Consider the following 11,154-nt stretch of genomic DNA (forward strand, 5'->3'; position numbering starts at 1 on the left):
ACCGGATCATGGAAATGGTCGGGACAAACCGGAGCACGCATGTGTAGTACCTGCAAGGCCACCGCCGATGATCACAATGTCGGCCGTCGTGGGGTCCATAAACCTCAGTGCGATGAACCACGTCACTATGCCGTACGCAAGGATCAACCCGAACGCGTAGCTAGTCTTCGTCGCCATGAACGATTCCTCACAGAGCGGAAGCCCGGACGCTGGAGATGAAATGGCGCTGTGGAAACGCTGTGAAAAAGTAAACGTGCGCGTGTTTATGTCCGTGACGAAACGTCACAGGAAGATCGCCGCATCAGCATGGCGAGAGGAGCGGCGGTAGGGCGGACGGACGAGGCGGAACAACCTTATGGGAAGCGTAGTCGAAGGAGCTACCACGCGCTCCACTCGCCCTTACCGACGTGATCTCCATGAGCTACGACAGTTGCATCTTGCCAGGTTGCGCATCCATGCACTCCAACCCTTGACGACATTTCCATTCCACACTTGTGAAGAGTAAGGATGGTGGGGGGACCTTCCACATGGTCGCGCGTGTGGGATGACCAGAGCATGACGCAAGAACGTAGGCATGTCGACGCATGGGTACCGATGGGAAATTTGCCGCGACATGTTCTCGTTCAAGTGAAAAACCTGCAAGGAGGGCTCTAGACGCTATGTGCTGATGATGGCCGCTCGATTTGGTGAGCGAAGCGGCCATGTTGAGGGAGACGCGGCAAGCGAATCAACATGGAAACGAGTTCAGGTGTCGTCGTGGGATGGATCGATTTGGAAACTTCCAAACTCGGCGTTCCACTCCATGTAAAACTGGAGGTCTTTCATCGATACACTCGAGCGAGTCTACGCATCAGGTCAACCAGCGCGCCACCGCCATCATATTCCATACCCCACGCAAAGCATCTTCAAAATCTTCTCGAGAAATCGGACGCACGTCGTCCGCTTCCATCGTTTGAATGTCGATGCAATTCCGAATCGGGCCCATGGCTACAGACACACACGCTTGTGGCCAAGTTCATAGCAAGGCATGCACACCTGCTTCTGTGCACAGCGATCGCACATCGGCGCCGGAAAACCCTACAAGCCACATCCACCACCGCCCACGTTGAGTCGGGCTATTCAGAATGCCCATGCTGTCGACCTTTGCTCCGCTGGACAATGCACGCCTTGTCCTCTGTTGTGAGGTTGTGTTTGTTTTTGGCCAACAGTCGATTCATCAAATCCAATCGAGCAGCAGCCGACGGTAGCGGGATGTAAAGCCGCTTCACAAAGCGGCGCCGGGCAGCTTCGTCGAGTTCTTGAGGTCGGTTGGTCGCCCCTGCACGACAGTCATTCGAACACACGGCCATGGCAATGCCACGACATTTTACCAACGACTAAAATGACGTCCTTGGACTTGGTGCCAGCGCCATCCAATTGCACCAAAAACTCTGTCTTCATACGCCTCGACGCCTCGTTTTCAGTAGAGCTAGCGCCATGCCATGGTCGAGCGGGATGTTGATGGAAGCTGTAGTCATCGTACCTCCGTTGGCTCAAGAGCGAATCGATTTCGTCGATAAAGATAACCGACGGCTACGCGAGGACTTTGAACGCCAGATACAGGTCATGAACGATGGATCCACCTGTTTGACTGCTGCAACAGCGAACAGGGTTCGCACGAGCTTTTCTCCTTCGCCAATCTGCGGGCACCCATGCCCCTCAATATTGCAATGCACGATCGCATTCAACGCACCCATTTACTCGTCAACGAGCTTGCCGAGATGCTGAAAAAGGTTGCGCCGGACTGGGTGGCGATTGCTTTCCCAATGAGAGTCTTTCCCGTCCCGGGCGGGCCAAACAGCAACAGGCCTAGGGCAAGAAACCCTCCATAAGATAGTTGCCGAGCTACAGAAGCGCACCCTTGGGGAGACTCCGCAGTCCGGTAAAGATATCGGGACGCGCCATCGGCCAAATGACCAGCTCATTGACGCACTTCTTGGCAAAACTTAGCCCAGCTACAGTCCAGAGTGAGGTTGGTCTCCCATTTAGCACGATCGCGAACGCACCGATATCGTCAAACGAAACAGGGTCACCTGCATCGACGATTTCCATCTCGATCTTGGAAATTAACTCGGGGTCGCATGCCTTGAGCCTCGGGTCGATATCCGGGTCACCTGTGGGTTGAAGTACACGCGCCCATCAGACACGTGACTTTCATAACGACCTCGTACCTTCGCCTTGCGGCTTCCGCCCTGTTGCCGATCCGTCGGGGGGCTGAAAGGGCTTGTGGATTCGCGGAGGCGACTCGTTCGGTTTGTTCAGCAGCAGGGTTGGATGGATGGGGTGGTAGGTGCCTCCATGCCGACCGGATTTTGCCATCGATTCCTGGTGGCGCAACGTTTCTTTGTTTTGACGTGACTTTTGGTCAATCTAGAATGCATCGCGTGATGGGTTTGATGGACGTGAGAATGGCTGATCGAACTTCAAGCTTTTCTCCTGCCGTTTGAAATGGATTTGCAGTCTGGGGCTGTGGCTGAGGCTGGACTCGGCGACCAGGGGGCCCCACGGCGTGGTACGGTCGGGCAGGGATGCGATTATCATCTACGTCATGCGGGAGGTAGACATCGGGATGCCCACGAGAGGTAGTCGTTTGGTGGTAGTTTTTCGGAAGAAATGCGCGCATAGGTGGACGAGGAGTTGCGGCAGGAGTAGGCTGGGCGACGGTAACTTCGACAGAACGTGCTGGATGCTGTGGATTTGGGCCATGCAATTCTCCTGACATTGCTGGTCGATCGGGCGGGGCTGAAGTTGGCCCTGCAACGGTGGTGTTTGGTCGCTCTTGTAGCTACCTCAGCGATAAGCACGCAACATCACCATGACGAATGCAGCTTACGAATAAATCTGGGCATTTTGCTATGACGTCGTCAACTGTAATGATGGCGGCATTCTCACGCGACTTCCATGCGATCGTTGAAAAGTCAAAGGTATACTCCATTGGAATTGTCATCGGATTCGGACATCCTCGGCGCCGTCGCTCTGCTCGTATCGAACCTGTTTCAATGTATAATTCAGTCAATGCCGTCAACATTTCTAACGCGCACCCAATTCTTCTCGATGTGCCATGAGAAGATCGTCAAAGCACTCGGGATGATGGAGCGAGACACGCGGGATTTCGTCCATTCCGTCCAGAACAGACTCCGCCAGCGTTTCAAGCTCCGCAAGGGAGTTATCATCTCTTACTTCTTCCTTGAGACGCTTGGAGAGAGGGATGCGCAGCTTCGCATACTGTTGCCATTGCAACGCCGCCATCTCCTTCGGGATGTTTGAGTTGCCCGCGCAAATGAACTTTCGATTAAGTGCGATTTGACATATTCTCATCCAAATTCTTAGTAAAATGCTTGAATTTTTCTACATTTTATGAAAATAGTGAATTTGACGTCAGAATTTCTTCTGCTGAAGAAGCTTCGCCGACGCGATGACTTGTTCAAGTACCGCGTCTTGGTGGGGCTGAAGGCTCTGGTTCCCCCTGGCGCGGGCTTCATAGAGCAATGGGTCTTTCACCGTTCCTTCCATGCCAAGGAGGGACTCAATCACGGCCGCACCACAGAATGGAACGTAGAACTCGCTGTACCCTCCTTCATGACAGAACGCAAGCCGTCCGTTGCAGGACGGGATGGCTGACGCTGCTGCCTTCAGCGCACGCGCCATTTGGCCAAAGCATTCGCTGGAGACCATCATGTTACCGAGGGGGTCCATATACGATGCATCGAAGCCCGACGAGATTAAGATAAAGTCGGGTTCGAACGCATGCAAGGCTGGGACCACGACGCGGTCCATAGTGCTGTTGTACGCCCCCGTGCCTGATCCAGCCGGCAGTGGGATGTTGATCGTGTACCCTTCTCCCTTTCCCGTTCCAGTTTCCTATCAAAGGTGTTAGAGTCGACGAGAGCAGGGCGGAGGACCTCAATGCGGCCGCTGTTCAGAGGGTAGTTGTTATCCTGATGTACAGAAATGAACAGCACACGGTCATCCGCTTCAAATGACGCTTGAGTCCCATTTCCATGGTGCACGTCGTAATCGACAATCGCAACTTTGCGAATCTTGGACGGGTACTCGTGCAGGAGGTAGTACGCAGCTATGGCAACGTTGTTGAAGATGCAGAATCCCATCCCGATGTCTGGGAGCGCGTGGTGGCCGGGAGGACGCACGAGAGCGTACCCACACGACACTTGGCGGGACATGACCGCGTCGACCAACGCCAATACACCACCCACCGACAAACACGCGATTTCGTACGCTCCTTGTGAGAACTGCGCCCAGTCACCAGCATCCCCGCCATTTGGCAACAAACTCTTCTCTTGAATGGACTCGACATACGCTTTCCCATGGTTCAATTCTAACTCGGCTTGGGTTGCACGACGTGCCCTCACCACATGAAGTTTGTCGAGTAGCCCAGTCGCCGCGAGGAGACCATGGAATCGCCGCTTCGTGTCGGGGCTTTCCCATGGCGCAAACGGCTGGGTGTGCTCCGAGAGACCTGGCCATGGAGCGTGCCACATGTACAGCTCCTCGAACACATAACCAACGTCGTTGCCGGTCATCGACCCCGACGGGACTGTTCCCAGCGGATTTTTTCACGTGGATCCTGGCGCACTCCTCTCGATTATCCGGTTACTTAATATCCGGAATTTCTAACAACACGCACGCGGCGTCCACGGCGCACTTGGGGGATGGATCGGCTCACAGGACATGCAACGACGTGATTTGGGTTGACGGGTCCATGAGGTGCGTTGACGGTGAATGTTCTTGGTTGTCGGTTGGTGTCATATTCACGGTGCATGTAGTACGTCGCATATAGGTCGTCCACGACGTGCCGCTCATTGCGATGTCACTGGGGACGTCGCAGTTGACGCCAATCACGTTCGCGCCAGTAAACTCGAACGCAGCCGCGAGAGAGGATTGAGTGAAGAGAATGATGCGTTCAAGAGGCTGCCGTTCCACCATCACTTGATTGAGGTTGTGGAACGTAGACACAAAGGTGATCGGCGACAGCGCGTCCATCTACCCCAGCACGATTCTGTCACAGGACGTGCGGACAATTCTCACGAACCTGCACATTTGAGAGAAGATCGTTGATCAAAACGGCGGTGGGGGCGACAAAGTTGCCTGGTTGGTCCAGTACAGAACCTCCGCAGATGATCTACCACCATAAAGTCCACCTTCCGTTCTCGGCAGAATTACCTCACCTGGCCATACGACATGGGGATCATGGCATTAATCGTGTTGGTGAATGCTTGGACTGCCTGGGATGCAACGCAACAAATCCACGTTAGTCGTCGTGAAATGGCCCTCTTCACGCCAACGTGGTTCGTACGTGGCAATTTCGCAGCGGCCCACATGCGGTGGACGCTTGAAACGGGTCGCCAACGACGACTTCCCGGTAGTGCAAGGAAAGGAGTCGGCGAAAACGATCGCATACGTCGACGTGGGTGTAGACTCGCCTCAAGATGCGCCGTCCTAACCACACCATGCACGGTGACCCACGTCCATGTGATCGAAGGGACACTTACCCATTGCCTTGACGATCATGCGCACTGCATGGTCCACATCCGCATCCGCATGCACGACGACCGCGTTCTGCGTGTCAAGGTCCAAGACCGATCGCCCCATGCGCTCTGCGACAGCCATGCCGACTCGATGGCCTAGCACACGCTTCATGGTAGGTTTGCAATCATCGAGTGTCCGCCGCGAACCGTGGTCCACACATCCTTTATAGCGCACGACAGCCATCCGTTTGTCTTTGGCCAGGCACGTCCCGATTTCTCGACCACTTCACCATCCCATCAACACACTGAAGTCTCGACAAGGTGCTGGCGTACCTGCCGCAGACCAACGACGCACATCCCGGATGAAAGCCGTTCCGTGCGAGAACCGCCGAGATCAAGTGGGTGATGGCGATTGATGTGAGCATCAGGGAAGGTTTCCACAGCACAGCATTGCCGCAGGCAAGCGCCATCGCGCCGGTCCACATCGGGGCGTGAAAGGGCGTGAGAAGGCCGACGTGGCCAGCCAAAGGGACGTGACGTTCGAAGACTAGCGTCTTGGTACAACGTTCATTTCTCGATTGTTCAGTGGGTTCTTGCACCGTTGACACTGCAGCATCAACCACACATGAAGTGGACGTCGGTAGGTCGACGCATATTCACCTGGAATCGCTCGCACGGCCGTGGCGGCAGAATCGCAGGTGTGAATCATCATGTCGATGTGGCGCATGGATTCGTCCAACACGATCCCCAACTCCATCGATACCAGATGCGCCAGACTTCGTTGGTGCGAGCGAAATGCATCGCCAATCTGGTGCACGACGGCACTTCGCCGCTCCATGGATGCTTGTCGCCACGTAATGGCCGCCACGTCCATGGTCTCCACCACATGCATGTAGTCGTCCATCGTACCGCACTGAATGGTCGCAATCGACTCATTTGTCGACGGGTTCACCACTGTGACAACTGAGCCTTTACCAAACCAATCGCCGCCCCCAAACACTCCCCGATTCTCGTCTTGGAGCCCCAACTCCTTGAGAAACCCGAACTTGGATAGAGTGAGTCCAGGCGGGGATTCGGCATGCAGGATCGGGTACGTAGAATGCTGAAGTGACGGAGATGCTGGAGCAGGGACAAGGGCCGTGACATCGGCCGTCGCGGCCGTCGGGGGATCCCCTTTTGAGATCGTCGCTATGCAGAGATGTCGTCAGAACAAATACTTCTACAAGGACAACGAAAACAACGCAAGGCGGTATGCACGTCGTACGGGAAGTTGAAAGAGTGGATGTCGCGGAAATGCTCGACAGTACATCGCCGTGGTCAACTCGCGTGGAGTCATTGTGTAATTTGCGAAACTTGACGGTGTATTTGGCTTTTGTCAGGGCGTCCACTACCGTGCATCGTTCCAGCACATGTGCCGTCATGCGGGTGGTGTCGCCTTTAACCTCCTTTTCGCACCAGATGCACATGCAGTACCGTCGTTTGCGAAGATCGTCGTTCGTACTGAATTCGTTCCAAATCGGGTCCTTCGGTCTCCCGCCCTTTGCTTTTACAAGACCGACCTCTGGTTTCATTCCCGCGTTCATATTCGTTACGACGGCAGACGACTCCTTTGCTTCGTCATCCATGTCGCTCACCGACTCGGCCGGGCCGTTTCCGTCTGGTGCCTGGTACGTTTGTCGCGTGGTCACGTCAATATGTGGACAGCGATCTGTAACGTGATTGTACATGCGGGCTGCATCGGCCTTCACCTCTGTGCCGCACCATTTGCACCGGCAGTATCGCTTCGCCGCCAGCACCGCATCGTCGTCGAATTCGTCCCAAACTTTCGTCCGCGGACGTCCTGCTTTCGTTTTCGACATATTTGGCCCACTGCACTTGGCCCAGATATCCGGATATCGAGCACATTTCGGATAAAGATTGCAGACGTGCCAAGGGGACCTCAGTCGCGATGACGGACATATGAAATGGCAATGCTTTCCGAAGTCGTTCCATTATAGTTGGCATCAACCTACTCGTCCGAGTGCTTTCGCTTGATGCTGCCTGCACCACCTGGAATATGATGCACGTCCGTGTCGAATTGACGGTCCCCAGCATCCCCGAGACCAGGAACAATCACTCCTGATTCCGAAAGCGTGTCATCGATCGCAGCAACAATCACTTCGACTTCCGGGTGCTTCGAGTAGAGGTCCTTCAGACCATCCTTCGACGCGATGGTGCTGATGATCTTGATTTGGGAAACGCCCCAGACCTTAAGGATAGCCACCGTTGCAATGATTGTCCCAGCTAATCAATACACCGCTTGATCTCGTGCTCGTGCCACAACCAAGACAGGTTACCAGTGTTGATAACAGGCTCCAACACAATGGCGCAGTCGATGTGGCATTCCTTGGGCAGCTTGTTGTAGTATTGCACAGGGAGCAACGAATTGCTGTTGCGGTACATGCCTATATCATTGTTCGAGCGAAAACTGTTGTAAGTGTAGACTACGCACCAATATGATGCACTCGTGCATTTGGAAGCAAGTCGAGCATAGCTTCCACCATACCCAAACCGGCACGAAGGATAGGAACCAAGGCAACTGTTGTTGCGAGTTCTGATCCTTGGTGAGGTCCCAATGGTGTCTAATCGACCACGCATCACAGTCAAATCGTGGCATACGCAAGTCGCACCTTGATTTGTTTCGGAACCGTGGAGAGGTCGCTTGTCGCTTCATATCTAAGATAAGAACGAGAGGTAGTGCCGAGTAGGAAGGTGGGAAGCCCTACCCAAGATAAAACGTGATTTCACGCAGGAGATGACGGAACAAGTTCGCGTCAGTCTTGGCATCACGCAGTTTCGTCAGCTTGTGCGCTAGTACTGGGTGCGTCGACAGGATGACTTTGGAGTTGTCGGGGAGACCGAGAGACTTCACTTTTGGGTGCGTTGTTTGCGGCATGGCGCGGTCGGTGATCTCGAGGCTGGGATGCTCCGGAGCTCTTCTTGGAATGAGGAGAAAATCTTTGGGGAAGTTGAAACTTCGACAAAAGTACTTCGAGTCCCGTCCAAACGAAGAACACTTGGTCGTTTATCTTGAGATTTGTATCTAGCCGATGCAACGTTGAAGTTACACCAAGAAACGAAGTTCGTAGCTCCCAGGACCGGGGAGGGCCACGCGATCAACCACCACAACTCCAAGCGCCAACTCCAGAGGAGAGGCTGAGCAAACGAGCGCGGTGCCGCTCCCAGCACAGCGACAGCGTAGTTTGACTCAGTCAAAGGTGAGGTGAAAAATGTTGCTGATGACGACGTGGTGCAGGGATGGCCGCTACATCCCTTGTCACCACGGTTCGCCGCGATCGTCAGCAGCATGTGGTGCTTGAGTAGTTGGCAAACTTCGTGACGACAGTAGAAAACACTCGAATGCGGCAATGGGCCAAGTCCACAGGCAATCTACAAGATTGCTCGGAGCACATTCGTCATGCAACGTTCCCGTTCCGTCAGCTTTCCCGTGACAGCATGATATTCCATGGCATAAATGGACCACAATGCGTCTATTCGATACACAACTCCAACTTGAGCTGTGCATGCGTTGGAGACGCCGAGATCGGAGTAAGGAAGGCCTGTACACGAATCGGTGCAATGCGACTGAGCTTCATGCGCATGGATGGCCGCGTGCGCGGTGCTCCACCCTTTTGTGTGCTCTGTGCATACCACCAATCAGCTCTCGCCACTGCTGCAGGTCAAAGAACGAATGGGACAGCAATACCCAACTGCCCGATGTCACGCCAGGCTTGGGTGTGGCCCAGTGGCCAGCGTCTTTGTGCTGACACTTCATTTCCATCGAGTTGGTGCGTCCAACGGCATCGCTTTTGGCCTGCCGCCGCATCGGATTCTCCATTGCGGTACTGCCCTCGCGCCCAAGATGCGTATCTTTTCCCAAGCGTGGCGGCATAAACACGCGCGCGTAAAATTGACTCCCCCAGCTTGGATCACTTTAGAAATCCCTCGATCTCCCCGACAATTCCAATCCATGGCCGGAGCATCGGACGTGACGTACCCCACGACGGCCGACATTGTGATCATCGGCGGTGGCCTTGCAGGTACTACACATGCGTGCTCCGGTTTGTCCCGACCATTTCCATGATCCGGTCCTCCAGGCATGGCCGCCGCGTTGGAAGCGATCGATGCGAACGCGGCGTTGCGCGTTGTGCTTCTTGAAAAGGAACCGAAAGTCGGCGGCAACTCGGCCAAGGCGTCGTCCGGCATCAACGCGGCGCAGTCCAAGGACGACCTCGATGCGTACCTGCAAGACACACTCAAGTCGGGCGGTGGGTTCACCAACCCTGTCCTGGCGCACACGTTGGTCCATCAAGTAGGATTCCGACGACCACCATCCTGTCGTTGTCATGGTCCGACGGTTCCTGTAGAGTTTGGATGGCATTCGGTTCCTCGAAAGCAAGGGCGTCGACTTGTCGGTGCAATGCCAGCTCGGTGGCCACTCGACGGAGCGCACGCGCCGCAACAAAACCGGTCCGAACGTCGGGTTTGCCATCACGTCGGCGCTCAAGAAGGCGATCGACGCGGCCGCGAGCCAGATCCAGGTCGTGACCAACGCCAAGGTCACCAAGTTGGTCGCGTCCGGCACCAACGCCGTGTCTGGCGTCGAGTACCGCGTGGACGGCGCCGATTACGCTGTGTCGACGCCGGCCGTCATACTGGCCACGGGTACGACTGCATGTTCTTGTCGGTGCTGCATGCTCGTTTGACACGTGTGGTTCAGGTGGGTATTCGGCCAACACGGCGTTGCTGAAATCGTTGGCGCCGGGCATGGAGTCGTTTGCGACAACAAACGGGCCGTGGGCGACGGGCGATGGCTTGGAGCTGGCGACGGCGTTGGGTGCGGCGCTCGTGGACACGGACAAGGTGCAGCTGCATCCCACTGGGTTCATCGACCCGAAGGATCGCCACAAATCGTACGATCTTCCTCCGTCATTCCAATCGATCTGACGCGGGGGCATTAGGACTCGGTACTTGGCACCGGAAGCCCTTCGCGGCGCCGGCGGCATCTTGCTCAACGTGCAAGGCCATCGGTTCGTGAACGAACTCGCGACCCGGAAGGAAGTGTCGAACGCAATGTTGGCCCAGCCGGAGAAGCGGTCGTTCCTCGTGTTGCTGCAAACGGACCAAGTCCAGGCGGCGTGTCAGGCGCTGGGGCTCGGCTTTTACGAGAAGATTGGGCTGGTCAAGGTCGTGCCGACGCTGGAAGGGTTGGCGGACGTCATGGGGGTGCCCCCGACCGTGCTCGACGTCGAATTCGACACGTACTTGAAGGGTGCACGTGGAGAAACCAAGGACGCGTTTGGCCGAACGGCGTTTGCCAACGTGACGGAGCTTCGGCCGATGTATGTGTTGGAAGTGGAGCCCGTGGTCCATTACTGCATGGGTGCGTGCTTTTGGTCTGGAGGACGATCGATGCTCATACTTGGATGGCAGGTGGCGTACAGATCAACGAACATGCCGAAGTGCTGCTGGGCACCCACAACGTCGCAACGGGGCTGTTTGCGGCGGGCGAAGTGTCCGGCGGTCTCCACGGCGGCAACCGCCTCGGTGGCAACTCGCTGACGGAATGCGTCGTGTTTGGCCGCCTCGC

The 11,154-nt window shown here is 55.6% G+C and overlaps 5 protein-coding genes across 10 annotated transcripts in view; 1 reads left to right on the plus strand and 4 right to left on the minus strand.

Moving 5' to 3' along the window:
* Positions 1–595: 595 nt before the first annotated feature.
* Positions 596–3,321, minus strand: H310_02296 (hypothetical protein). 3 transcript variants are annotated; one of them, XM_008865752.1, is made up of 14 exons: positions 3,220–3,321; positions 2,873–3,030; positions 2,462–2,824; positions 2,211–2,409; positions 2,046–2,153; positions 1,899–1,994; positions 1,733–1,848; positions 1,623–1,679; positions 1,523–1,572; positions 1,371–1,468; positions 1,142–1,318; positions 1,036–1,077; positions 890–987; positions 596–843 (listed from the first exon to the last, which is right to left on the minus strand). In XM_008865752.1, the coding sequence occupies exons 1-14, from the start codon at positions 3,272–3,274 to the stop codon at positions 745–747; spliced, it is 1,716 nt and encodes a 571-aa protein (XP_008863974.1). In that variant the 5' UTR covers positions 3,275–3,321; the 3' UTR covers positions 596–744. The 3 variants fall into 3 exon arrangements, with proteins under 3 accessions (XP_008863974.1, XP_008863973.1, XP_008863975.1); XM_008865751.1 differs by having other exon boundaries at positions 3,081–3,321; XM_008865753.1 differs by having other exon boundaries at positions 2,873–3,321.
* Positions 3,322–3,350: 29 nt separating this feature from the next.
* H310_02297 (hypothetical protein) lies at positions 3,351–4,638 on the minus strand. Its single transcript, XM_008865754.1, has 2 exons — positions 3,942–4,638; positions 3,351–3,900 (listed from the first exon to the last, which is right to left on the minus strand). Exons 1-2 carry the CDS (start codon positions 4,578–4,580, stop codon positions 3,418–3,420), a joined length of 1,122 nt encoding a protein of 373 aa, XP_008863976.1. The 5' UTR covers positions 4,581–4,638; the 3' UTR covers positions 3,351–3,417.
* H310_02298 (hypothetical protein) lies at positions 4,623–7,382 on the minus strand. Of its 3 annotated transcripts, XM_008865756.1 has the most exons (10): positions 7,251–7,381; positions 6,790–7,189; positions 6,186–6,713; positions 5,859–6,132; positions 5,733–5,809; positions 5,550–5,681; positions 5,354–5,496; positions 5,226–5,282; positions 5,090–5,179; positions 4,625–5,040 (listed from the first exon to the last, which is right to left on the minus strand). In XM_008865756.1, exons 1-10 carry the CDS (start codon positions 7,287–7,289, stop codon positions 4,720–4,722), a joined length of 2,061 nt encoding a protein of 686 aa, XP_008863978.1. In that variant the 5' UTR covers positions 7,290–7,381; the 3' UTR covers positions 4,625–4,719. The 3 variants fall into 3 exon arrangements, with proteins under 3 accessions (XP_008863979.1, XP_008863978.1, XP_008863977.1); XM_008865757.1 differs by having other exon boundaries at positions 4,623–5,040; positions 5,226–5,278; positions 6,790–7,382; XM_008865755.1 differs by having other exon boundaries at positions 6,790–7,382.
* Positions 7,383–7,500: 118 nt separating this feature from the next.
* On the minus strand, positions 7,501–8,501 carry H310_02299 (uracil phosphoribosyltransferase). Its single transcript, XM_008865758.1, has 5 exons — positions 8,291–8,501; positions 8,195–8,240; positions 8,017–8,146; positions 7,862–7,969; positions 7,501–7,808 (listed from the first exon to the last, which is right to left on the minus strand). Exons 1-5 carry the CDS (start codon positions 8,458–8,460, stop codon positions 7,534–7,536), a joined length of 729 nt encoding a protein of 242 aa, XP_008863980.1. The 5' UTR covers positions 8,461–8,501; the 3' UTR covers positions 7,501–7,533.
* Positions 8,502–8,874: 373 nt separating this feature from the next.
* H310_02300 overlaps positions 8,875–11,154 on the plus strand; it is a gene marked incomplete at its 3' end in the record, with an annotated part of 2,524 nt that continues 244 nt past the window's right edge. The window contains exons 1-6 of one of the 2 annotated variants that reach the window (XM_008865759.1): positions 8,875–9,604; positions 9,662–9,876; positions 9,932–10,229; positions 10,285–10,477; positions 10,526–10,947; positions 10,998–11,137. In XM_008865759.1, coding sequence (XP_008863981.1) covers positions 9,169–9,604; positions 9,662–9,876; positions 9,932–10,229; positions 10,285–10,477; positions 10,526–10,947; positions 10,998–11,137 — 1,704 coding nt within the window. In that variant the 5' untranslated portion in view covers positions 8,875–9,168. Of the gene's footprint in view, positions 9,877–9,931; positions 10,230–10,284; positions 10,478–10,525; positions 10,948–10,997; positions 11,138–11,154 lie in introns of both variants that reach the window. The other variant, XM_008865760.1, reaches the window with a different exon arrangement.

Source organism: Aphanomyces invadans (assembly GCF_000520115.1).
Source record: "Aphanomyces invadans strain NJM9701 unplaced genomic scaffold supercont1.3, whole genome shotgun sequence".
NCBI lineage: Eukaryota > Oomycota > Saprolegniomycetes > Saprolegniales > Verrucalvaceae > Aphanomyces > Aphanomyces invadans.

Coding starts and splice junctions, on each gene's coding strand:
- H310_02296 (XM_008865751.1), bottom strand. CDS start 3,288: ATGGCGGCGTTGCAATGGCAACAGTATGCGAAGCTGCGCATCCCTCTC. Junction 1,680..1,732: donor GCTCGTTGACGAGTAAATGG/GTGCGTTGAATG, acceptor GGGTGCCCGCAG/ATTGGCGAAGGAGAAAAGCT. Junction 988..1,035: donor ATCGCTGTGCACAGAAGCAG/GTGTGCATGCCT, acceptor GTGTGTCTGTAG/CCATGGGCCCGATTCGGAAT.
- H310_02297 (XM_008865754.1), bottom strand. CDS start 4,580: ATGACCGGCAACGACGTTGGTTATGTGTTCGAGGAGCTGTACATGTGG. Junction 3,901..3,941: donor TGAACAGCGGCCGCATTGAG/GTCCTCCGCCCT, acceptor CACCTTTGATAG/GAAACTGGAACGGGAAAGGG.
- H310_02298 (XM_008865755.1), bottom strand. CDS start 7,252: ATGTACAATCACGTTACAGATCGCTGTCCACATATTGACGTGACCACG. Junction 6,714..6,789: donor ATCCACTCTTTCAACTTCCC/GTACGACGTGCA, acceptor ATCTCTGCATAG/CGACGATCTCAAAAGGGGAT. Junction 5,497..5,549: donor CATGATCGTCAAGGCAATGG/GTAAGTGTCCCT, acceptor TGGTGTGGTTAG/GACGGCGCATCTTGAGGCGA.
- H310_02299 (XM_008865758.1), bottom strand. CDS start 8,460: ATGCCGCAAACAACGCACCCAAAAGTGAAGTCTCTCGGTCTCCCCGAC. Junction 8,241..8,290: donor GAAATCACGTTTTATCTTGG/GTAGGGCTTCCC, acceptor TTCTTATCTTAG/ATATGAAGCGACAAGCGACC. Junction 7,809..7,861: donor GGAGCCTGTTATCAACACTG/GTAACCTGTCTT, acceptor TGTATTGATTAG/CTGGGACAATCATTGCAACG.